The 27,336-nt window shown below is 38.4% G+C and overlaps 1 protein-coding gene across 4 annotated transcripts in view; it reads left to right on the forward strand.

Annotated features, from left to right (window-relative positions):
* gria3b (glutamate receptor, ionotropic, AMPA 3b) overlaps positions 1-27,336 on the forward strand; it is a 123,995-nt gene that overhangs the window by 20,738 nt on the left and 75,921 nt on the right. For all 4 annotated transcript variants that reach the window (XR_009205294.1, XR_009205293.1, XM_058396614.1 and 1 more), the window contains exon 3: positions 20,525-20,764. Coding sequence is in view for 2 of the 4 variants with exons in the window: in XM_058396614.1 (XP_058252597.1) it covers positions 20,525-20,764 (240 nt within the window). In the remaining 2 variants the exon portion in view is untranslated. The remainder of the gene's footprint in view (positions 1-20,524; positions 20,765-27,336) is intronic.

Raw genomic sequence — 27,336 nt, forward strand, 5'->3', positions numbered from 1 at the left:
ACACACACACACTCACTCTACCACACTGATGTAACACTCCTGCTGCTACACTCCTACAGTATGTGGCCTTGATGCACGGGCTACTTTGAAACACAGTTTGAAGGTTATTTTATATGTATGTATTTATTTATTTATTTATTTTTGCATTTTCTCCACTGAGAGCAATTTAAGTGTTGTGCCAAGATGCAGAAAATATACTTTGACTTGTATTGCCATTTAAAAGCAAGTGAAACCAGTGATTTTATATTGTACACAGCTGAATGTGCTAATATTACATTTTGTGCTATTTGATAGTAACCCAGAAGCAGGACATGCTACCCGAAAAATGAGGGCAGGCCAATTTTACTGCAGTGACAGTTACAAGGGACTAGAAAATATAATAGCAGAAAGTCAAATGGCCGAACACTAATCATTTAAACAATACAGCTCTTTCCATATGCCTGAGCAGTGCTAAAAAGCATACATTTATGACAATGGAAAGTTTATTAAAACCAAAGCAATCATTTAGTTTAGGCTAAGAAAATGTTTGCATGCATCATGTTAAATAAATTGAATTTTCATTTTACCGCTGGTGTAAATTCCTGTAAGTGCTCCACAGGCATCCACAGAGGGTGTCTGTGAATCGCTAATTATTTCATTTCTCTTGAAACTATATACAGTGAAAAATAAAATGCAATATTAGTCCCTAACTCGCTGATATGAAACTGTCACATCTCATTACCCCAAATAAAAAGGTTATTGGTAAGTATTACTAAGCGTTCTACCTTGTTAGGATTTAATAGTAATCAGCTGTAATCTGTTTGTGTGGTGGCTTTATTAAGTCATACATATTCGTGATTAAATCAGGGCTGCGAGAAAATGAGGGAAAGGACCTCTAGTTCACCTTCTCTAAGTGGTGGCCATGAAGGAGGGGCTTGAATGGTACAGACACAAGTACATTTAATATGCACATGTTTTTCCAAAGCAAGAGCATTCAAGGGTAGAGGTAATAGGCTTATACATAAAAGAGAGGAGCAATGTGACACTTTGAAAGAACCTGGAAGAAGAAAATGCATTAAAGGGAAGCAACAACATGATATATAATTCAGCCCCTCCTTCAGCAATGACTTTTTATATTTCATATTGAGTGTGTCTATTAAAAAAATATATATTACAAATCATGAGGGATTAAATGATCAAACAGCAGCATCAGAAAGAGTAATAAAATTCTAATCATCTTGTTTGCTAATAGTGTCAAGCCATGTAATACTGTTTGTAACAAATGTGCAGTGAAAAATAATGATAATAAATAATAATAATAATAATATTTTTGTTCCAGTAGTGCAGCAGGTTGTGTTGCAGCTTTACAACTCCAGGGTTTCTGGTTCAGTCCTGCAGGTTACTGAGTGTGTAGTTTCACAGGTTTGGGTTAGTACTTAAATCAGTACTGCATTATTATTCACACCCAACATAGCAAAATCTGCCTCTTGTGGTCAAAGCCTACTAATTGGTAGTGGCTTAAAATTGTCATTTGATCAGATGAACATTAAATGTACATTTGTCTCAAGAACAGGCTTTGTTTTTTTTTTCCCGCTAATTAATTTTGGCCCATTCCCACCCACCAACCATCTCATCCTAATCATACAACACTTATTTCCTCAACACATGTGAAACAGCCAGCCACATCTCTGAATTAAAGGCTACAGTATTGTATTATATGCCATCATTTCCACCCAGGGCTGTGTTAAAGTCGCAGTATTTTTAGAGAAAATCTGTTATTTCTCCTCATTGGATGTTTTGGAATCCAAGCCCTTAATCCATAATTGCACTGAAGTCTGCTGAGAAATGAAATATCTTGTAGAACAAACAACATCGCTTCTTCAGTATCTGATATAAAAATTAATTAGTAAATGAAATTTCAAATAAGTTTCTTTAAGAAATGAGAAGACAGTCTGCTGTCAAAGGCCCTATTTGCTTTGCAATGACAATCCCACGGATGATGTTTGATAAAAGTACAGCTTTCAAAACTGTCTCCTCTGCAGTGTTTTGAAGCCTTTTCCTCCTCATCCAGCTCAGCTGATGGGCACTGGGCATTTTGAGATGAGACAAAATGCTTTGACAGCCTTTTAATGATGCATATTTGCTGTCTGTTCCCTTTTTTCCCCCACAACAGTGTGTTCTAGCATGTTCCCTTTAAATCACAGGCAACCGTCACTAAGTCATAAAATGACTGGAGTCTTTGCTCTTATTGAAGATGCTATCAGTATGATGATATGAAGAGACAAATAATCCCTGAACATGAAAAGAACTCACCCCAAGCACCTCTGCAAACCCATATCAACTCATTTAGCCTGGCAACATGCTTCTTAGTTCAAAGCTGCAGCTGCTTTATGTCAGATCTAGTGGTGTATGCACGGGTGTGCGCTATCGAACGAAATTCATTTTGTTCGACTCATTATTGACGTCTATTCATCAGTAAAGAAGAGCACCTTGGGAAGAGGTAATCTGCTTGCCTTTATTTATGCCTGAAAAAAACTGTTTGGAGAGGAAGGATATGTGTAAAGATTATTCATTCTAAGAGGTCCTCTACCACTTCTTTTTCCTTTTCGTTTTTCCCCTTCGAAGTCGTATCAACAAAGGCTTCACAATTTTCTTGGGCTCAATCAACCCAGCGCCACACAATCTGTGATCTTTCCACTCCCAATTGTGGTATACATCCCGATTCAACCATTTTCTGGAACGCACTGTGTTTTATCTCCGCTACGATTCTACAAGCGTGTTATTTGGCTCAGTCTACCGCCTTCATTGTCCTTTGCAAGGTCAGAGCACTGTCTCATGGTGCGTTTAACAGTCGGATATTGTTTTCAGTAACCTTTTCTGCAGCAGAAGGACCACTCCATTGTTCATGGTCAAGCTTCTGAGGAGTGTTGTTGTTGGGATATAAAATACTACAAAAAACGTACAAAAGAGCCAGAGTGCCATGCTATTAACACCTCCGTTGAAATAGATTCCTAGTCCTTGTATAGATCCATGTCCACACTGTGAGTTTGATTATGAGAACAGCACAATAGTGGCTCCCCAAAAATTGTTTGAAAGCAATAAAACCTTCCCTCTGATTAAAGCTAGATTAAAGCTGCAAAGCGCAGATGCTGTTTAAAAGCTGTAGACTATTTAGAAAGTATTAAATTAAAAAAAGATGCGAATGGAAAAGAAAGAAGAAGACTAGAAAAAGAAGTCTTCTGTTGTTGTAGCCCATCCATATCAAGTGTTTATGAGATGCTTTTGTGGTTGTAAACAGTTGTTATTTGAGTTACTGTCTGGCCATTCTCCTGTGATATCTCTCATCAGCAAAGTCTTTCAGCCTGTGTAACTGCCTCTCCCTGAGTGTATTTTTTCTTACACCATTCCACGTAAACTCTAGACACTGTTGTGTATAAAAATCTGGGAGATCAGTCGTATTCAAACCAGCATGACTTTTTCTTGACTGTAGCCATGCTACAGTCAATATCACCAAAATCACTTTTTTTTCTCCATTTTAATGTTTGATTTGAGCATTATCCAAAACTTTTGACCTGTATCTTCAGAATTTTATACATGGTGTTGCTGTTAAACGATTGTCTGTTTCGATAATTGCATGACCACGCAAGCTAAATGCTAGTCATGCGGTGTATTTTTCATAAAAACTTAAAGCACGGCAATAAGGAGAAATTATGCCATTTCCATGTGTGTATTCAGGGGTTGACAAATTCATTATCTAGCCCAATGAGCAGGTAACAGCTCCAATATGCTCCCCAATCCAATGTATCTGTTGCCCAGAAACTGACAAGACTAAAATGTTACATAACATAATGTATAGTGAGCTACTTTGTTAGTTAAGGACATTAATACAGATGGGAAAACAAATGAGTATTTGATCAAATTTAATTTTTAAACAAAGTTTCTAATGTAGCACACTGGGTTTATATCCTTAACTACACATGCTACTCCTGAGGTCCTGACCTGTCCTGTTCTCCAGACCTAAGCAAGCCATCCTGATGCCCTGCACTCTCAAAAGTAATGGTACTGGGATTTTGAATCCAGGTTAATTCTTCTTCTTCTTCTTCTTCTTCTTCTTCTTCTTCTTCTTCTTCTTCTTCTTCTTCGTCTTCGTCTTCTTCTTCTTCGTCTTCTTCCTCTTCATCTTCTTCTTCTTCTTATCATTATTATTATTATTATTATTATTATTATTATTATTATTATTATTATTATTATTATAAACAAATGTAGACAATAAAATGCAGAAAATTAAAACACAGTAAAAATAACAAAAACAACAATATTATGTTATGAACAATTGCATATAGTATAACATTGAATCTCCTTGCTTTTATTTAAAAATTCTATTCAGTACATTTTGAAATATTTCACTTAATTATTTAATTATTTCAATTTATTGCACCATTATCTATATATAGATACAATTTCAAAGAGTAAAGGCAGTCTTTGAATTATAGAATCATTTTAATAGAATGGCTAAAATGGCAAAATATATTATAAGGTTAATTGCTTTCCAAGGGTTCCACATAGAACCATTTTTGGGAACATCCATTTTATTGAACCAGAGGATTCTTTATAGAATACCAATGAACCTTTTTAGAGTGTATTTCTGATTAGAGTTCTCATCACTTAAAAGATGGCCTGCACGTACAGTCTAAAGACAGATGGGACTGCTGTGGATGGTATGACTTAATAACCACAAAGATGGCTTTGGACAGTTTTGTGCTCATCTTCATTAATGAAGAGTTAATAACTTAACATAGAGGGGATTTTTTTATTATCACAGTCTTTGGTGTCATCCAAATGAGGATGGGTTTCCTTTTGAATCTGGTTCCTCTCCTGATTTCTTCATGATATCGTTTAAGGAAGTTTTTCCTGGCCACCATCACCTCTGGTTTCTGTAAAGCTGCTATGTGACACTATGTCCACTATTAACACTGAATTGAATTGAATTGAATTGAATTGAATTGAATTGAATTGAATTGAATTGAATTGAATTGAATATGGTCAGCAAATTGCTGGAATACCTTTAGCTATGCATTGTGGTGTTAAGTCCTCATGTTGCACGTAACAAGTGTCTACTGATTTGTCCACCCATGGTTCATAAGTGTTTGTGTGAGAATGAAAAAAACCTGTCTGTTTTCTCTTTTAACCAAACTGCAAAGTGAAACAGAATTGTAAATGATTAAAGCGGTTTGAAATGAAAGTAAACACAATGCTGCAAGCCGAAATAATTGGAGGTACTAAGGCACAATGTGTTAATGTTGTATTGTCCTAGTAGATATCATTGTTTGTTATTGATCGCTGACTGAGTTTCAGATAGACCAGAACAACTGATCAAAAGCCACCATGTAAACATGATACACAAGGAAAATGTATTTTTTATGAGCTCACAGTGAAATTCAGCAATTTTAGTCTTGCTGCTTATTATCGACTATCCTGCTTTGTATAGCCTATACATCAGCTCTGCCTTTTGTTTCTCTCAACATCAAATTGATTTTCTCCACACCATCAAATGAATGGATTTGTGACGGATTTCTAGCAGCTCCAGTTCTGAAGACTTCCATGAAGGTTGCATATCGTTGCACATGTCTGTCACTGGCCATGTGGTTATGAATGCTTGTACAGGTAGCACGCTGTATGCTCTCTCATGTGTGTTTTCATGCAGTTCCTCTGGAAGTGCTTTGAGCAGTTGTCTGTGACAGCTCACACACGGGCATAGACAGCTGTGGGTGGATTCTTCGGGGAGGTCCAAGTGGGTGTAGACACGTGACAGTTCACGTGTCTCAAAAATATTTTAAAATATTCTCATCAGGTGGCTTTTCCGCTTCTATTGTTCTTTCTCATCACTCTGCTATATTGAATTGTTAAGCAGCTGGCAAAAAAAAGTAATAGCCAGACAGTCTGGTTTGACGCCTTCAGCATGTCTGATTTGCGCTGCTTCATTTTTGGACATATAATATAAAAATACAACATCCAGTAAATAAAAAAAAAAAAAGCAATAGGGATCTGCTGGCAATATTCTGCTTATGTAAGAATCGGTGGCATTTTTGTAGCGTAGTGGCTCGTCTTGACTTCTGTGACTTCTGAGGTTCAGATTGAACTAATATTTCTCTAATGTCTGTATATGAACCTAATGTTCAAAATAGATTAAACGTTTATGGTTTAACTGCAGACATGCCTGTGCCTTTTATTGCATGTGTATTCCCACTGGTAGCCACAAGTGGATTAAGCAGAAAGCATCCCTTGGGGACCTGGTGTCTCCTTCCATTACTTACATGACCTAGGTTTTTCTTTACTCACATGATCTACTCTTGCTTTACCTTCAGTTCCCTCTCCCTCTCTCTCTCTCTCTCTCTCTCTCTCTCTCTCTCTTTTTATCTTACTGTGTCAGCTTTTTGCTCCCCCCTCCCTCTGTCTTTGCCAACAGCCCACTGGTATTGTTCCTCTGCCTCGCTCTTGCAAGTTCATAAAAATCTGCCTGGGTTTTGTGGGCATAACTTTTCTTATGACTTCATTATGACAAAATCTCTCTTGCTGGTTGGATTTCTTATGATTTTTTAATGAGCTCAAGTTGCCACAGCAGACCTAACAGGCTCCATGTTGAGAAATCTGCATTGAGGCATTTACACACATGCAGCTTTGGCAGATGATGATGCATGGCAATGACCAAATGAGACAGTTACAGCCCCCCTTGGCTCTGACCAGAGGCCCACCAACAAGCGTCTAGCTTCACAATTGTGACACATTCAGTTGTGGTTTTGGCTCCATGGACCATTCCCAGAAGTAGTATCTCCAGTCCAACTGCAGTATGAGACCTAAGAAATGCCAAGCTGCCTTCAGATATACAGGCATCGTGATGAAGAGCTGGCATGCCTGAGTCTGTGATAAAGTAGGCTAGCACTCCCCCGCTCTCCTCCCACATTATACATTCTCAGTGAGGGCTCCTGGAAGATGAAATAGGAAAGTGGATTTCTTGTGCTTTAAAAAAAAGAGAGAGAGAGAGAGAGTATGTGTGATAGTGAGAATGTGTGAGAGAGAGAGAAGCTGTGAGGAGGAGTGTGTTCTTTAAAAAAAGAAGAAAAAAAACCTGGCTTCAGGGTTAGAGCACCCACACTCTACCACCCATACCCTATTTGGTTGTTCTGAGCAGAAAATCTCAGAAACAGCCCATATTTCATGCCCATAATTGAACAATGCACTTTGTTTTTCTGACCAGGTTTATATTTTGCTATCAGTTATGAATTCGGGTATATCATTTGATCCGAGCTGCTGCGAACACCTCCATGTACCATCAGCTATCTTAAAATATCTTCCTAAGAGCATATCAGAATTTGGACGTATCGTTATTATGGAATACGCATATTACTCATGGAAATGCAATCTTTTCAAAAGGTAATAAAGATGTCGCAATATAACCTTCCTTCAACACAGACAGCAGCAATTCACAGAAGGCTCACAAGCTTTTCATTTAGGCCAGCTGAAACCCATCCACTCACAAATAGGTTAGCTGAGGTGCTGTGGAGGAGGGTGCAATGGATGGGTACGTGGGTGCTGTGAGCGATCCGGCTCTCCGAATGCAGAATGAGTGAGGGAGGGCGAGAGCTTGAGAGAGCGGGGGAAGACTGAGTGGTGTTATTTCTGAGCTCGCCATTGTTTCATTCTACATAGTGCTGAACCCAGCCGAAAAATACACCACCCACGGCTCGCAGCTCACCCTTTAAAAATGGCTTCGCTCAGACTGCGGCTTGGCTACTCAGAGGAGAATAGACTATTTGAAAATGCCCTCCTTAAATATTCCCTTAAGGTCTTGCTCTGCTAAGGTTCTCTGCTCCCTTCGGCTCAGGCTCTGGGGAGTCTGTTGTGATATGCAGAAGTTCACGTGCTGGAGTGAAGCCTGCTGCTTTCTGTGCATGCCAAAGTGGGGATGTTGCCAAGACATACATGTGTATGTTCGAGTTATCAAGGCCTACTTATGACCGAGTGCTGCCTCCAGATTAGTCATTACAGCATACTTAATGAAAAATGATATCTCTCTTAAGCATTTCGCTATGCGGCATGCACTGGCTACAACACTGCAGTCGAGCTTGAATACTTAAATAAAACCAGGGCAGGTATGTAAAAATGACTCATTTACAGATTTAAAGGATTCAAATTCACAAAGTCATTCTTAATCATGAGGGCTATATTCAGAGGTAGTGACTAAAGTCTAACAGTTATGCAAGAAATTTTGCACATATTTCTACTTCGTCTATGAATCTGCTTAAGTAAATTTTCTGTGCTCTCCGTTCACATTATGCAAATCATCTGGGTATAGTTCCGAGGTTGCCAGGTTTTTCAGAGTAGAGGCGTCAAAGGCAATAACGTCTAGACCGCCGCTTTTTCCATGCAAGAAAAACACACACAAAACGAGGAAATGCAGAAAATAAAGAAGGAAATCATTTGTTTTCTTTCTTTGCTTTCAATGTAACATAAAGGCAAGAAATAAAATAAAGAAAAAAGGCTAATAGGATGATAGATAAATGAGAAAGGAAAAGAAACATTAAAATAAAATATAGTAGGCTATATTAATTCCGTGATTAAAAGAAACACCAAATCCTCCTTAACTAAGTACATCTTTTACCCATATAATTGTTGTATTTATCTGTATACTGAATTATACTTATAGACTGACTATGAAACTGCATTTCTGTCACTTTCACTATTCTTAGCACCATTCCTGAAAACTTTGGGAATCTAAAGAATATAAATGCAATGTATATTATCATACCTAAGTCATACCGAGACAGACTAGGTCTACACAGGGCTCTAGCTGTTCCTGTTGGGCTCGTGAAGGACATCATTTGATTGAGGATCACACTTTTTTAATGAGAAATGTTTCACTTAATGTGATAAACATGGGCTTATGTCTTGCCATTTTCTAATGGCTGCCACCTCTTACTTGTTTAGGTTGCTTTCTATTCAGCTCCAGGAACATGCTCGAGCTCTGCGCTGCTGATTGGGGATTAGGTGCTCATAGGAGACTTTGTCAACAGCTGTCTGGAAATCCAATTACAGAATTTCATAAGCCGTACATGTATCAAAGCCTTTCATAAACCTCAGCGGGGAAAAGAGGTACGGATGTCCTTCAGATGTGTTCTTCTGCTGAGTGTATGAAGGAATGTCAGCGGTATTCGCATGCTCACACTGCCTCAACTGGATGAAGGGCTTCACCCCAAGAGCATGCCTCGAATTCAGGATAGTCCATCTTTATTCAGGACACGAAAAGGTTTTGACATTGGCTGTGCCTCGGATACTAGCATTTCCTTTCGTCTCAAATTTAAAATTAAAATTTTATTTGTCAGACGCTAAACCATACACACTACAACACGCACTGAAACGTTAATATTAGAGTCAGTTAAACCAGCTGCAGCCACCAAGAACACATTGTTTGTGACATACTGAGTAACAAAATCCAGTAGCTAGACAAGGGAGTGTTGCATAACTCTTGTAGCCAAGAATTCCTTATGTTTTAGATAACTGATCCACCCACTAACTACTTCTCCTAATCACTCAACAGCTAACAACCTGGAAGGACTAATACATGCCTCCTCAGACACAGGAAGCCAGCCATTACATCCTTTCAAACTGCTGTGACTTCTTACAATACAGCTAATTCGTGATTGGTTAGAGTTTGTCTGAAGGGAAAAGATGCTTGCTATGCTTTCCACCTGGACTGCTATGCAGTCTTTGGGATTCAGATCTCCAGATGATAGGGAAAAACTTATTATTAAATCTCTTAAGAGTCTGTGACTTTTCCTAAGAAAGATAAAGAAATTCTAATAAAGTCTAAAGTTTTTATCACTCCAACTTTTTGCAAATCTGCTTCAATAATATGAAATAGATTTAGTGAAAGAAGTTGAACCTGGGCTAAAGCTATGCAAGAGACCTGCAAGAGGCAAATTATAATCTTGGATGGTCTGATTGATAGTCTAGACTCTTCTGACACACTTCAGCTAGATTGTAATCAAAAACAAACAGCTAAGGTGATGTTAGATAGGCCCTGCTAGCGCCAGTTTCACATTTCACTGCTTCACTGCTGGTGAACTGACCTGCAAATTCATATCATGTGAAGACTTGTGACCAACAGAAGTTCTGCACTTCACTGCGTGAACTCTTCAGCAAGGAGCTGAAGCTAAAATGGAGGAAGCGATGATTTTATACAACACAGCTTAAAAGGAAAAAGAAATGAACATCAGCAGAGAAGCTACTTGGTTGTCGCTTTTAGAGTTTATAGTAGTATTTACTTTAGATAGATAGATTTAGATAGATAGATTTACTATATATATATATATATATATATATATATATATATATATATATATATATATATATATATATATATATATATCATGTTCAGTAAGTTAGCTGGCTAGCTTGTTGCTAACAAGGATGTAAAAAACAATGCTTTGGTGTGTGATGTTAAATCCGTGTGCTGAAGAAAAGTCACTGCTGCAGATTTTGACTGTAAAATATTGTAAATACGCGTTCCAGTATGAATGCAGTAAATATTAATTACAGTAACTGACTGGTCGCACTGCTGTTTATTATTAGAGTAAAATAGCCACTCCAGTTAAATCACTGTAGTACATCCACACCATAATGCATCTCGAAATACACAGTACACTGCAATATTCGAGCATCAGTTCCCAAGCCTCTTGCCTTTTCCACGTTCCACCAACACATTATCATTGAAATCTTTCTCTCTGTACGGATACAGCACTTTCTTTCCTCTCTGGCAGGGTGAAGACAGCAGTTAATTGCTTGCCTTTTCCTTTTCTTGTCACAGTGTAAAAACTGCGACACTACCTGTCCTGTTCTGTATCAATTAACTCCGAGCACATTTGCCTACTGTACCAACCTGAAAGCAGTTTTATCTTCCATTTCCCTGTGAAAAAGCTTTATTCTGCAGAGGCATTTGAATTCAAAATTTATCACCGGTGCTGTTCCTTAGACCGTGACTGAGTCTTGAGGTAGTAATTGTTTCAGTAATCATGGCAACCATCTATCAGATAGACTTCTTTTAAATAGAAATGCCTCTCTGCTTTTCTTCCTCCATTATCTTTCCCTTTTTAAGTTTATTCAGGTGGTTTATTTAGTGAAAGTCAGCATATTTACATTCCCCAGTGAAATTAGTAGCTCTGAGTACATAAAGGATCTGCTTTAACGCCTAACTCAGCCTACTGTATGCCGAAAATTATTATTGCAGCTATTCTTGGTATTGTTTGTGTTGGTTTCAACAGCAAGCTGCAAAATTGTTATTGTTATTGCAAGTGTTTATTCTTTTTCAAATTGGCATCCCATAATTGTCTGCCATAGTGCTTCCCAGTTTAATCCTGATCTCAGGTTCTGGTGTGTGTAGCGTTTCACACGTTTCCCCCATCTGGAGTCTCGGGTTTCTTCTCACCTCTCAAAAATAGGGTTGGATTGATGACTTTAAAGTGTAAATAAGTGTGTGAATTTGTGTGCATAGTACCCAGAATGCACTGGAATGGTGTATTGCTGTATTGCTGCAGTGTTGCTGAGTTATGGATTCACACCTTCTGTGAACCCTTGGCTGACAAAGAACGAATGATTCCTATGTGTTAAAGTCTTAGCTTAGACAAAGCAATAAGACACATGTCATATCGTACCCATGTGCCTTCCCCTTGTTCGAAACCTAAACGAGAATCCTAACTCACCAATTGACTAACTGCTTAGAAAATGACAGAATCTCTGTCATACTTTTCTCACTTGGAATGCAAAGCACACATGACATAACTTACAGCACAACACAAATCATAGCCGGAGGACAAACCTTTGAACTGTGCTTTAGCCAGACACTTGATAGCTACTCAACAGGCAGGATTAGCCTCGCATTCTGATAAGAACTGAAAGTTCTGCTTGACGCTGTTTACTGCCTGTAGGCCACATGATCATGTCAGTAGTAAAAGCATTATGAGTTCTGGCAGTAGTCACCTTTTAGTACTTATAAGTGCCAGTGTAATGTGAAGTCTGCCGTTGTCCCTGGTCCTACAAAGTGTTTCCACAGTTTATCATTTCAGCTCCTGTTGTTCACCCACACACACTTCAGCAAACACAATGTGCTTATTTTAGCTTCTTAAACTACCCCAGACATAGGCTATAGATTGAGAGGGTATGCTGCCAATGCAGACAGGTACAGCATGTCTCTAAGAAGATTGAGTGAGAGGCTGTGCAAAATCTGACAGCTGGTTCATTGGTTCACTGACTGCTTTGAGTGCCGGCGTCATGGAGGTGGCATGTCCTTCTGGCAGAGGCTAGGGTGGGGGGTCAGAGAGGAGATCTGCACAGGAGCTGGGAGATGTGTGTATGTGTGTGTGTGTGTGTGTGTGTGTGTGTGTGTGTGTCTGCTTGCGAGTTTATCTGTGAAAAGCTGGACTTGTGTAGTGAGTCAGAGAGTGAGACATGAATTTTAGCCCAGCAAGATGGAATTCAATGAACTCCTCAGTGCTATCCATTACACAAAGATTTCAAAAAGAGACTAGTGGATTAGTAATGGGCAATGCTCTAAAAGCTTGGACGGCACTGGGCAAGCCATGTATTTGGCATATGGTTCAAAGACAAAAAAGGATTTGCAGTGTAATACAGCAGAACATCAGTTTTCCACTCTTCTTCCCAATTTGGTCATCTGCCAATTCCCACTATCGTATGACAGTTTTACTATCCGGGCCGTGTGAAGGCTAACACGTGCTCCCACTGAGATACGCGAAGCCAACCGACCGCATTGTTTCAAACTGCTGCTCACAGCGCAGCATGACACACTTGGAACAAAGCGCTGTTTACCCTCTTCCACATACACGAGCTCAAAGGCACCCAAGATTGGATACCGTGTTACTGTGATTGACAGAAAGAGATTGGTGTTGTTACTCCCACATGAATGACACAGCCGATTTTCTACCATTGGCCCCCCCATTGGTTGTGACAGAGTCAGGAATTGAGCACTCATATATACTTATATAGGTAACACTTTACAGTAACAGTACATGAATAAACACTAATACCTGAAGTAATACTTACTTGAATATCACAAACTGATAAAGAGCAAACCTTAACTACTACATGAGTTTTATGAACTCATGCATGAATAACAACCATGTTACATGTTAGTAATCAAGTACATGTTAGTAGTTGGTTTTAAATGCTTTTAAAAGGTTTTAAAGGCCCGAGCCACCCAGAGCACATACTAGTACTGTACTGTACTGTACTAAGTATGTACTGTTCAAAACATGTTGAGATGAAGCTGGTGTTAGTGTTTATTATTAGTGCGTCCTACAATCTAGCACTCTCCAGTAATGTTTGTGTACTGCATATGTCAATTTATATCAACAGTTAGAATTAGTTCGCATTTTAATTCATATTCTTTCTTACAGATCATGTATACATCATGTTCATTCACACACTAACCAACAAACATCTGCTAACATGTACTTGTGGTTGTTATTCATGCATGAATTTATAAAACACATCATGGTTAACGTCAGGTTAAGGTTAGCTCTTCTTGATTAATACATATAGCTACTTAAAACAACACAGAACCAGGACGATAAAGTAAGTTAGTCCAGTCACATAAAATGCATAGTGTGCAACCTAGTCCAAGACAAAAGACACTGCAAGACAGGAAACAGTGCACACAGACAGTACAATACGCTACAGGACAGATACATAAAATAGCACCAACCAGTATACAGTCTGTATGGACAGAAAAGGATTCTTGAAAACATGTACAGCCTATGACAGCAGCAGTCAGTGGCAGCATTTACAATGTGATGTGCAAAAAGCATTAAAGAGTAACATGCAAAGAACCTAAACAGTGTGTGTGTGTGTGTGTGTCAGTTTAGTACAGTTTAGTTCAGGGTATTGAGAAGTCTGATGGCTTAAGAAAAGAAAATGTTCCACAGTTTGGTTGTGAGGGCCCGAATGCTTCGGTACCCTTTTCCAGAAGGCAAGAGGATGAAGAGTGTGTGTGAGGGATGTGTGGGGTCATCCACAATGCTGTTGGTTTTGTGGATGCAGCATGTATTATAGACATTCTTATAATCATCCAAGTAATATAGCTAAAAGCTTTTCAAATCTATTATGCTGGATGACTTGACATTTCACTCGAACGTTATTGAATAAAAGCAATAAAACACTCAGTATAAATATTTGTTAAATTACATTTCTAGGTTTCATTTTTATTGTTATTGTTATTATTTTGACCTATACAGAATATGTGTCTCCACCCAGAGCCCCTCAGTGTCATATAATGAGTTTAGTTCAACCCACTGTGTAAAAGAAAGTCTATCAGATAAGTTTCTCCAGAATGTTCTCTGAACATGACTTGGATGACTTTCAAAGGGTCATATCCACTGCACTGAATGGGGAATTGTCAGATTCGTCGCTGACATTTAGAGTAAATGGTTTGAAGCATTTTACATCTTTACATGAGGAGAGCAAACGTCATAGTCTAGCCAGCTGCTCTCTTTCTCTCCAGAAGCACCTATGACATTGTTTCAGTGCTCCAGAGGAAAAATATATATATATATATTATTAGTACTGGAATTCAAGAGCGACAGGACATATGAGATAAACTGAGAGACATGAAGAAGGAGGGCAAGAAAGGAAGATAAGAGACAGGGAAAGCCAGGTAATCAGCCCTGACATTTCCAGCTGCGTGCTCCCTTTGTGGCAGCCCATGTATGATTGTGCAGGCGAGAGACACCTGCAGTGTATGGACCTGTGATTACGTTCTATCAGGCTGAAAGTCTGTCGATGAGACATGGCTACAGCTAATGGCTTATCATTTCAACACCATTTGGTTATGCCTTGACTGTAGCTAGTATGAAGTGAAAGGCATCACAAAAGGTAATGAAAGTATCAGATCCACTCATTGTTTTTCTTTTTGAAGGATACGATTTCTGGATGTTTGATGAGTAACATTATCAGTATTAATTATAATTGATTCACACATGATAAGCGATCACTATAGACAGAAACAGGGATGGGTGAATCTTCATGATGTATGCACCGTTCTGACGAACAGATAAGTGCACATGGCCGTGCTTGATCATTAGCAGATTCCAAACCCATGACGTGAACTGTATGAAGGCTAGATCTACTATTATATAAAACCCATGGAAGCATCATTTCTCAGCAAGCTCTTTAAACATCTTTGACTTTTTCTTCTTCTGCATAAAATACTCAGGCAATACTTGGCTTCATTTTCGGATTGGCAAGAGATGATATACAAGAGTGCTTCCAGGAGTGTCTTTATACTGAAGAACACACAAATCCTTTTTTCCCCACAGGAGATATACAATTACCCAGGGTTATTTCTACTGGTCATTTTTAAACGCTAAAATACACTGTAATCTTTCCACCCACTTAAAATTCCATAGTCTGTAAAAAAAAAATGGCTGAAGTAACAGAATTGGAAGAGGCGAAAATAATAATTACCTTTCCCCACCTCCACATGTAAAACACCTCCACAGGTAGTCCACTCCAAAAGATATTTTGAGAACAAGCTTTCCTTCTCACATTGCGCCTCAGTCTTTTATGAAAGACTGTAAGGCAAAAAAAAATCTGCCGGATTGTCAGGAAAACAAAAAAGAAACTCTTCATACTCACATGCGACATGTATATTACCAGGAACATGCACATAACAGCTGATTTGCATTCGGTGACACCCACAAAACTCCATAAAAGGCTTATTTCCAACTGCTGAAATGACAAGTAGAAGGAAAAACAAATCTGCTTCCCAAATTACATACTACACACTGTGCACTTGCACTCTGCACTATATCCTCTACTGTCTAATGCATGGAATTTAGGAGTCTAGTATCATCTCTATGATAATAGAACACTTGTTTTGTACTAACAGGAAGTATTAGCTGTTTCCCAGTTGATGGCAAATGACATCAAAAGCATACGATGTGATACTAGCAAATGTGTAACACAATGTGATCAAATTTCAAAGGTATTTGTAAGATGTCTTGTCCACAGGAGTCTCATCAGCCATGTTAAAAAAAAAAAAAAAATTCTCATCTAGGGTCAGTGCCTGGTAGCTCCGCCCCTTTGCGTCCAATATTCCACACATTCCAAGTGTCCATCATCATACACTTTGTGTTTTCTGTTCTACTTGTGGTGCACTTCAGCTTGTTGAAATTTTAACACACTACTCACACTGATTATATGATGAAATGGAACGGTGGAACAGCTTTGGGATGCTTTTATAAACTTTCTCAGCGTTAGAAGTCATCTATGCCGATACATATTCCACATGAAACAGTGGAGCAGCACCTAAGGGGCCAAAATCTGAAGCTAGCTTACAGAAAAGACTTGAGGTGAAAAGTTTGACGTGAAAAAGAGAAAGATGTCTATATACTGCTCCCACGTTTGTAGACACCGAGCACATTCACAGAGAAACAACATTATTTAATTATGTTGTTTTTTTTCTTTCATTCATAGCAAAGTATCTCTGTAACTCTCGGGCAGAAATCCCTCGTGCCCTCCCTGATGCCATGTTAAAAAAGCAAGAAGCGAATGTGGCATGTGTGACAGGTAGCGAATGGTCCACTGCACAGTAGGGAGTCTACGACCCGTCCTCCTTTTATACAGCAGCATACTTAATTAAATGTCTCATCTTATTTGTCTTAATTATTTCAAGGATTTGTGTTGGCTTGCTTTCTTTAATTTTTTCATGTAGATTTTTCTTATTTTGTTCTAATTAAAGGCATTAATATAAAACAACTGGATTTAATAAAGGTTTCATTACATAGCAAAAAAATCCACAAGATATTTCAACTTGACAGCATCATTTCTATCTGGATATATACATGCTTTCGCAGTGTACTGTATATGATTTGAACCTGAACAAATGAGATGTGAGAATGTGTAAACACACAATCAGGAGCAGGATACAGGGGTATTTTTTTTTTTTGTAATACAGGGTTTTTTTCCCCTCTATACCAATTTTCTTGTGCAAATGGCCCAACGAATGATTTACGAATAAATCTGTTCATATCCTGTTTGATAAATGAGGCCCAGTATCAGTATTTATCACAATGGGCCTCATTCATCAATCTTTTAGTGAAGTTGTATGTAAATGTTTTTACTAAAGTTGATTCATGATCCACTAGAGTTTTGCAAACAGCTCATTTTCTTCATCCTCGCATGTGTATGTTGATCACGCATAACATTTAAAGTGTATTCCTGACAAACCTCATTTGCATTTAGTGACACCCAAAACTCCATAAAAGTTCAAGTACACCGAGGGCTGGAAAGATGAAATGAATAATCAGGATAAAGCCTGAAAGACAGAAGTGGAAATTATTTTCGACCTACTTCTATCAAAACAACCGCTTCTTCCTGATACACCAGTTTTCTCCCCAGTCCATGTGTGCTTACTAAACCATGTGTGATAAGCTGATAGTCATCTCTAAACTGTCTGTAGTGTGTGAGTGTGATTGTGCGCCCTCCCATGGATTCGGAATGTCCCCCACTTCATGCCCTGAGAACTCAGAGTCCTCATGAGGGGAATAAGTGGTAGGATAAGCGGTACAGAGAATGGATGGATGGATTGGTGGATGGATGATAAACAATAATAATAATAAGAAGAAGAAGAAGAATTGTAGTGATAAAAAAGATTTAGATCAAGAATGTAGACACACAGCATTTCTTCCTTTTCTAAGGCTGCATTTCTTTTGTTAAAACTGAATGAAATCGAACGACTAGAGTTTATTCGTCTTAATTTGTGGGTTCGTATTGCTTCCCTTCCTATATATTTTTCTATTCTTTAATTAATTCCAGTAATAAAAAATGACTGTATTTCACAAAATTTTCTCAATGGCACTCTTAGTCCTTGACCTAGTGATCTAGCATGAGGATGTGTTATTGATAGAGACTCCAGAGCTCTTCTATAAATCGTTCTGAATAACATCTGTCTGCTATATGATTTAAATGTAATTTTTTTTAAAAAGCAGCTAAACTTCGCTGTGTATTCCAATATAAAAGAGCACTAATCCGTGCCAATTATATAAATTGAAGTCAATCACTCCGTCAGTGTGCTTGTGGGTAAATGTAGACCTGCTCGGCGGCAGATACAAACGTTTTTTCAGTATTTACTGGATTTTCATGATACCAAATGACTCATTTAAACACCTGTACCAACTCTTTATGCATCGATCTATTAATATCTAGTTTGATTAATAAGGATTATTGTCATTAAAACCTGAAAGAGAGATTGGCTGAAAGGAAATGTGGCATCTTTAAAACAATCCACAGATCATACATCGTGACTAACTGACTATCTTGACAAGATAACAGCTCTTGTCAACATAGAATAAGCACACGTTATTAAAATATGATTTCTTATGTCTGACGAGCCACGGGCTTGGACTTTGTAAAAACCCTGTGACTGTTTATTTCCCTCCAACTGACATTTATATCAATCTCCTCTTAATTACATAGAAGAATGACAGGAAGTGCAAAGGAATTGTTTGGCATGGCTCGCCTCTCAACGGTAACAGTAAATATCCGTGTCTAGTCATTTTCCTGGATTGCTGTGGTCTGGCTATCAAGCTGTATTCCCAGATACAATCTGAACCGTGAGGCATTGCGGGAAAAAAGACAGAAGTGCTAAACCCTCAAGAGCATGTAAGCTTAAGGGAGTGTCCAGATGGTCAGAAGGCAGGCGAAGTACAAAAAAGGGTTTTCAATCAGAACAGCAAAGCAGCAGGCAAGCAGAGACATATTTATCGAAGTAGCATGCACTTGTTCAAAGGCTAGTCTAATAAGTCCAGAACAGCTGAAGGGAAGGAGTCAGTCGACAATCCTCCTCATGGGAGAGAGGCTATGCCAGTGCTGGCCCCAATTATGAGTAAACTGAGGTAAAAGCACTGAGGCACTGTCAGAAACGCCTCAAGGAGTGAGCCGCTGCACACACACACACACACACACACACACACATGCACCCGCTGCTCTCAGCCTGTCACTAATGTAGGACTGTTAGCACACACACAAAGCCAAGTGATATATCAGCATGTGTGTGTACACCTCACACTAGGGATGCAGCAGTCTGTCAAAGGCAAAGCTTCAAAGGTGGAAGGTGTAGTGGACCTGAGCAAGTCATCATCAACACAGCAGAGCTGCCAGTATGCTCTCAAAATTGTAAATTCATCAAGATTCGCTTTAAATAATGAAGACTGGGTGGTTAAGGTCAGAGTCGGTGTTGTGCTCGTGGCTTGGTTTTTAACTGGGTTTCACAAAAGTTTCATTAACACTTTTTACCAGTACACTGGAGCTCCATTACGCCAGCAGAATAGAAATCAGATATCAGTATAAACAAATCAATTATTTTACAGCCCTGAGTCTGATAGTTTATTTCAATGTGAAACATGTCTTATGTCTGTTGGATAACCTTACACAGAAATTTAGTGGTTGAAAATAATGCCTTAAAATGTTAGATTCTTATGAACAAGCACTTGGGCCATCTCAGAGAGCAGAAATAGGTTTCATATCACCATTTACTTTAAAGATTGAAACATTTCTGTGGATTTCTTTTTTTTAGGACTTTTCTATGAATTTATTGCCCCTAGTAGGCTATGAATAAACAGAAATACTTACAAAAGGCTGCATATTCTTAAAGTGACAAATTCTCACACTCACACTGTGGGTCTCACACTGCGGAGTCTTACAGTATGTGACAGAGAATTTCAATGCTGAACATGTACATTTTTGGCTACTTTTGTAACATAACATAAAATCAACAACTTGACAGCATAATCTATATCTGTATATAAACACGCAGTAACTCATCAAAATTTATGAGTGGATTCATCAAGATTCACATAAGCTCGTGAAAGCTGCATGGTCAAGGTCAGAGTGGGAGACTTGCTCATCACTTTTCCGTTTTTTTTTTTTTTTTTTTTACATCTAATCTGTCACCTTTTATCCTTCCTGTTACCTTTGTGTCAGATTGTGTCAGGCCTTGTGTTAGGAAGTATGGATGAATATATTTCTGAAGTTCTGAACAAATTGTTAAACTGCTTTGGGGTAAATAACTCCAGTGAACCGAAGTAGTCAATAAACCATTAAAAAACTGGAGTGTCAAATTGGATACCATTTTACAGAGATGTGCATAATTGCATTCGTTTGCTTCAAGTGTTTTGGGAGGATTAGAAACAGTTGATCAGCCAATTTTTGCTATGGGGCAAAAACCCTACTGATGAGCATTTAGTGCCAGAATTAGTTCCTCCCTCATATCTATGTAATGCATGGACTTACATATAGATGCAGAGTCATTTACATGATTTTTAGAACAATGCCATTTCATTCCTGTGCTCACTTATATTTTATTTTGATTGCTGAAAGAACATGTTTCTTGTAGTAAATGGTTTTGTCCTTGTTTTTATAACTAGCTAACTCTCTCTCTCTCTCTCTCTCTCTCTCTCTCTTCTTGCCCTGATTGCAGTCTGCTCTCAGTTCTCCAGAGGTGTCTACGCCATCTTCGGCTTCTATGACAAGAAGTCCATGAACACGTTGACCTCCTTCTGTGGTGCCCTCCACACTTCCTTCATCACACCCAGTTATCCGATCGACTCTGACGTCCAGTTTGTCATCCAGATGCGCCCGCCCCTAAAGGGGGCCGTCCTTAGTCTCCTGACCTATTATAGATGGGAGAAGTTTGTGTACCTCTACGATACAGATAGAGGTAAGTCTTTCCTCGTAACTTCTCAAAAACACAATACAGGAAGTAATAACATGTTGATCTATATAGCCAAACCAGCTTCACCTAATTATAGCTGATTACATAATAATATAAACCAACATCAAATATTTATTACTTTGTAATAGCAACAAAAATTGTTAGCAAATCCCTATATGTCATGTGATCTTTATATATAGCAATACAGTGGTTTCATTGTGCAATGTTACAAGCAAACTGAACACAATTAAAAATGCCTGTTTACTGTACAATCCCAAAGGCACACTTACATCCTTCATAAAATCTTTGTGCTCCAACTGGGCCATAAGTTTGAAGTTTCAACACAGAGGCAGGTTCACATTGCTACAGTGACTGTTGGAAAGCAAAACCCAGTTACAGCACTGTCATGCATAGCCCAATACCAGTTTATTATTTTTTTCAACACAACCTCCTCCACATGTTTCCAGTAGCTGCTCTTAACATTTGCACCACAGTACCCAAGGAGGTTTTGAACTTTTACTTGCTTCAAGACTATTTCAGTTCAGGTCAATTCAATATTTCTAGGATTTCATGCATGAACTGCTTTTTTGAGCTCATGCCATAGCATCTCGTACTCTGACTTGCTTATTAGAAATTCCTCTTTTAAACATTTCCATTGTGCATCATCCACTTAACACTGACGACATTAATGAATTTATTGTTCCTTCAGTGATGAGGTGTCCAGGCAGCTAAGCAAATCTACAATGTCCAACTCATCTGCAGTGTCCTCTGGAATGTGCTAGATAAGAAAATATATCTCGTAAGAAAAGCAGACTGTGTCAGTACCTAGGCTTTGCGTGCCTTTTAATAGCACAGTGCCTGACTCCAATTAGCCTTCCGACAAGTTGTTAGCCTATAGGTTTTCATCCTAGACTGTGAATGTATAAATGGGGTATTCGGTTTTGAAAAGTACAAGTGCTGTTTCTGTGTCATCAGTTCAGACAGGATGTCTTTGAATATGAGTAATGCGGTATTTCATGCAATTCTAAAGGGTTCACAAACTTTTCCTTGCAAGTTATTTTTGTGGGATGAGTAAGAAGGAAATGAGTGAAAAGGCAAGATCAAGTCTGGGAAGAAGGAGAAAACCATATTATATCTCCATATATTTATGAACTCAAGCTCACTGGATGAAGTATATCATTATGAAGTATATCATCTTTCTTTCTTTCTTTCTTTCTTTCTTTCTTTCTTTCTTTCTTTCTTTCTTTCTTTCTTTCTTTCTTTCTTTCTTTCTTTCTTTCTTTCTTTCTTTTTGTCTGTCTGTCTGCCTGTTTGTCTTTCATTAATGGTCAGTAGCTGCTTTATCCAGGTCAGGGCTGTGATCTATCTGAGACTGATCCCAGAAATATCTGACTGAATAATTCATCCCAAATAAGATGCCAATCTATTACTGGTCACCTTGCACACACACATTCACACATTTATTTATTAAGTAGGGACATTTTAGCAATGCTAATCTCCTCATCTGCATTTTTTGGCCATGGCGAGAGAAAACCAGAGAACCTGAAGGAAACCCACATGTCCACAAGGAGAACATGCAAAACTCACAATGCTTGACTAGAGGCTTTATTACTTCCCACACAACATGACTGTAAATATACTATATGGCCAAAAGTAAGTGGACACCTGACCAATCACACTTATGCACTTGTTTAACATCCAGTTATAAATCAAGTCCTCGTCATTGCATTTATAACTCTTTTGGGAAAACATTTCACTAGATTTTGCATGGTTGTGGCGATTTGTTTCCTCATTCAGCTACAGAAATATTAGTGAGGACAGGCAGACTGAAATGATGACAACCAGGCAGCAATTTGCAAAACGGAAAATAAAATGAGATGCCAGAAAATATGTCAATAGAGATTGAGCTGCTTATTTGTTCTCAGTGATGCCTTTGGATTCAAACCCGTTAACATTCTTGTGATAGTTTGATCCAGTTACCTGCACAGCCTACTTTAAATGACTGTGCTTTCTGACCAACAATATCATGCTGCAGATAAAAATAAATCACACGGCACTTTAACTGATGATGCTATTCCAGACTGTTTTTCATGCAAAGGCAAAACTGTAGGCGGTACGAACCTTCTATACATATTGGACAGTCTCACCGCTCCATTTAATTTTCTGTCAAAAGTGGAGGGAATATTTTCTGTGATCCTCCAACAGCTCTCTAACTCCTTTTTGCTCAGAGCACAGCATTTCTCTCAGGACAGCATCAGCAAAATGTCAGTATCATTTCAAGCAATTGATTCAGGTTTTCATCACATTAAATGATGAAAAAGTAGCTTTCTGTTCACTGATTTCAAAGATGACGGCTGATTCTATTGCATCTTCATCACTTCATTAATTTAAACAGCTAGTTGAACAGTCAGGGAACATCTTAAAAATATATTTACTTTTTCCTCATTTTCTTTACTGTTCACACTGGCTGCCTTTTGTAACCAACCCATGAAGTAATAAATATTAATGAAGGTTGTGCGTCTGCTTATGAATATTTATAACTAGTGGGCAGTTGCAGTTAAAACAAACAGGAATCTGTCCTCAATAATTCATTAAAAATACACAAGCATGATTTTCAGAATAGATTTCTACGATATAGCATGTGAGATAAGACATACCACCTTTAATCTGAGAAAGTGCTATCAACAAATATAACAGCTTGTAATATATTATGCATTCAAGTATGAACACATCGCTGAAATATTTCGAAAGATTTTTTTGGTCAGGATTTTGCAGTCACAGAAATGAACACAAAATCACGTGACATTACCAAACCACGCATTCAGCTGAAGCCTTCTTCAATTCACATACATGGAACACGAGCACAGCTATCATAGAACGTAATTACATAAGTGTTTACACTGGTAGTAGTTTAAAGGAAGAATCATGTCCCTCCAATTTCACCAATACAAGTAGTTCTCCTGAGAAATGTACAACAAACTCCACAAGTTACATCACAAATTTCAAAAACAGCTCAACAACTCAAGCATTTGCAGCCGCAACAATAAAGAAATAGTACCATGAAATCCTAGAGAGACTGAAATATATTAACAAACCAATATTATTGCTTCCATACTTTCCAATTCAATTTTATTTATCGCTTTTAACAATCGAAGCAGCTTTCCAGAGTTATCATGAGGAATGAGGAACCTCCACCTTGAGAGAAACCAGACTGAAGGGAACTCATCCTCTTCTAAGTGACAGTGAGAATATAAATCATTACTCTTCATTACTCTCCAGTGCTATAAGGTCAAACAGTTCTGAGTGTGTTAAAAGAATGTTCAGTGTGTGTATCTTGAGAATAGGGAATCTGGGACTACATTTTGATTATAGCAGCAGTTATTAAATAGAAACCCCTGGCCTTTATTGTATTGATTTTAGTTTAAGTAAATCCAACATATCAATAGCGAATTCAATACCTTGCACAGCAATGTGTACTATAGAGGTTCCTTACACCTTTCATTAGCATTCAGGGCAGCAAAACTCTCTCTAATACCTGTCTGGAAGGACCTGCCAATAGGGCATGATGTTTGTTTTCCTCATCATTCAGAGGTCTTGAACTCTTCCTAGCCCTCGGGAGACCCAGCCAGCAATTCTCTCGTCTCCCTGGACAGCAAAGTGAGAAGTACGGACAAGTCAGTGCTCATAACATCTGTGCTGTCTTTTTGTCGACACGGCAGTCTGTGTAGCTCAACCTTGGCACAGTGTTTAACCAGTCGTTCGCCCATAAAGAAAAACACCATCATTCTTCCTTCGAATTAAGCAATTCATTAAACTCAAGTGCTTTGGGTTGAAAAACATGGCCTTTGTGTCACTGTTGTCCCTCATAGAGAGTGAGTTTAAATCACTGGCGCACATGCGGCAGGTCTCATAACTGTTTGGAACACACTAGCACAACTGTTCACAGTTGCTGTTCACATTAGCAATAAAGCACACTGGCACATCGGTACCATTTGGCTCAGTTGTGTCTGAGAATTATAAACGACAGGATTAAAAAGCATCCAGTCCAAGCTTACTACAAGTGATATGCAATTAGTCTTTAACCCCTTAAACCCCCAGGATTTGTCAGTGAGCCCGGATTTAACGTTCCTTGCTCCTTTAACCATATACCATTCCTTTGACTTTTATTGAAGTTCCTGAATAATTCATAGCAGTTACTCAGTATCACAGATGGAACCCAAACATCAGCATGAAATTTATATCTCAGCTATGTAACATGCAGCTCATTTGCTACTTGGCAAGGTGCCACCAAAACATCTTTTCTTCTCCTTCTAGCCATCTTTGACTATAATGCGGGATGCGATCCCATCGTGCTTGAAAGGCATCACTCCCTCATGGTTATCTTTGGGCAATTTATTTAATCTGTAAACAATTGCACATCCTCTTGCATGCTCCTTATGATTAACTCACTGAAGGAAACCCACTGTTTTGGGGGTGTCATTTAGTCAGACTTCCCCCAATAGTGAGCAACTAAATAAAAATTTCTTATCTCTGTGAGAAAAAAAGAGAATATAAAGAACTTCTATTTGAAATGTATGCAGCTCTGTGTTCACACTCACTGATGACTTAAGCAAAATGAAGTGATTTCCTTTAATTGCTGGTCATCATATAATCTGACACTGACGGCATGTTATCTGTTATAGAATTTGGGATTCGGGATATCTTTTCAAAAAGTACTAATCTTTAGACACACATCAAAGTGTAAAACATGTTTAAGGGTGCAAGTGCCAGGGTTTGGGACCTAGAAGCAGAACATAGACACAAGAACAAAAGGTTAATCAGGATTAATTAAAGACCTGAAGGTAGTGATGATAGAACACTGATTGACAGAGTGAGGGGCAGACCCTCTGTCCAAAAGGAAGGCAATGCTGGCTCTGGGGAATAGTGGAGTCCAGGTGAGCAGACAGGTAGGGTAAAACATGGACCTGGAGACCCATGGGGCGAACAGGTTTACTCAGAGAGCAGGCACAAAGCAACAACAGACTGAATGTAATCATGAAAAAGGCTTAATCACAGATACTGCACTGGTAACTGCGATGATCTGGTAATGATTGGCTGTAGAACCGGGGTGCAAAGTGGTGCAAAGTGGAGCGACACGCTCAGGGACATACACACAGACCCACACACAAAACAGAATGAGATGAGAGGGAGACAAAAACAAACAAAAACCAGGAAGCACAGGAGTCTAGCCCCGGTCATCATATTAGCACAGTATGTGTGACATTTGAAGGTGCAAAATTTTTTTTTTTTTTATTAGGACATAAAGGTTAATTAACTAAAAAAAGCAAACATTTATTGGTTGTTGAAATCCAGTCATAACATATGTACACTTTTGATATGTAAAAATAGAAAATTAAAATATTATTGTACAAATTCTTGACATAATCCTAATGTTCTGCTATGTACAAGGTTCTAGAAAAGAAATCCAGGAGGATATGCAAGGCACTGTATTACATTACATCTTTAAGTATTTGGACATTTATCATGCACTGCTAAGTGTTGTGTGTAAGTCGCGTAGGAGGTGTTGTGTCTGATTTGACATTACTTTGCCATGAGTTTGTAGGTTAAGATTAGGTTTAGTACCAGTGGCGAATGCAGCACTGCTGCTGAGAAAGATCTGTCAGGACGTGAGGGAAGGGTACAGATGACTCATGCAGCTTGAACTGCAAAACTTAAAAACACCTTCAAGCATCACTTTGATATGATTACTGCATATCTCTTCTTCTTCTTTTTTTTCTCCAGCACTCTATCTTGCAACAACAGATGGAAATGCTGTGGTGAATGTTTGTGCAGGAATGTCACAGCTCACTGTCTTCTGAAATAACACATTTGCATCATAAGAATGTTTAAGGACATTTTTTATTGAGTATATAAATCTGGAAATATCTGGAAATGCATTTATTACCATATATTTTATTATTATATAGTTTATTAAGTCAAACCTGCCAGGAACCTCATACCAAATGAACCATCTATAGACCATCAAGCCATTTTATTTTTTCTTTCATTTTATCCAGATTGTGGTTTAGTACAATTTGACCTGTCACATTTTCACATTCAGTTCACCTTCACTCATTGACACATTCAATAACATTCATGAAAGGTAGCTGAACATCATAAAGTGTTCTCCAAAATTCACCTCCATAGTACCGGATCAAGATAAAGTCCCTTCATATCATAGGTGTGAATTCCACCATTGGATTGTTGGCCATAGAAATTCTCATAAACACATTAGACTAATCATCTCAGTGGGCATTTATTGGTACAATTTCACACATGCTTAGCCAAGTAGGGGTCTAAAATGGTTGGTGTATACTTGACTACCCACTTTCGACTGAAACATCAGCATCAAGCTGTATAATTTAGCATGGCAGATTTGTCTACTGCATTAATAAACGTTTCAGCAGAGACTATGTGATGGAGTAAAGCTAACGATCTGCTATAATCTCTGTCAACTCTCAGTGCAGTTCATTGAAAAGAAAGTCAGCTAAATTGAGGTTTCATTAAAAAGCAAGAGTGGTATGAACTCTTTCTCATAT

Source organism: Hemibagrus wyckioides, linkage group LG08 (genome assembly GCF_019097595.1).
Source record: "Hemibagrus wyckioides isolate EC202008001 linkage group LG08, SWU_Hwy_1.0, whole genome shotgun sequence".
NCBI lineage: Eukaryota > Metazoa > Chordata > Actinopteri > Siluriformes > Bagridae > Hemibagrus > Hemibagrus wyckioides.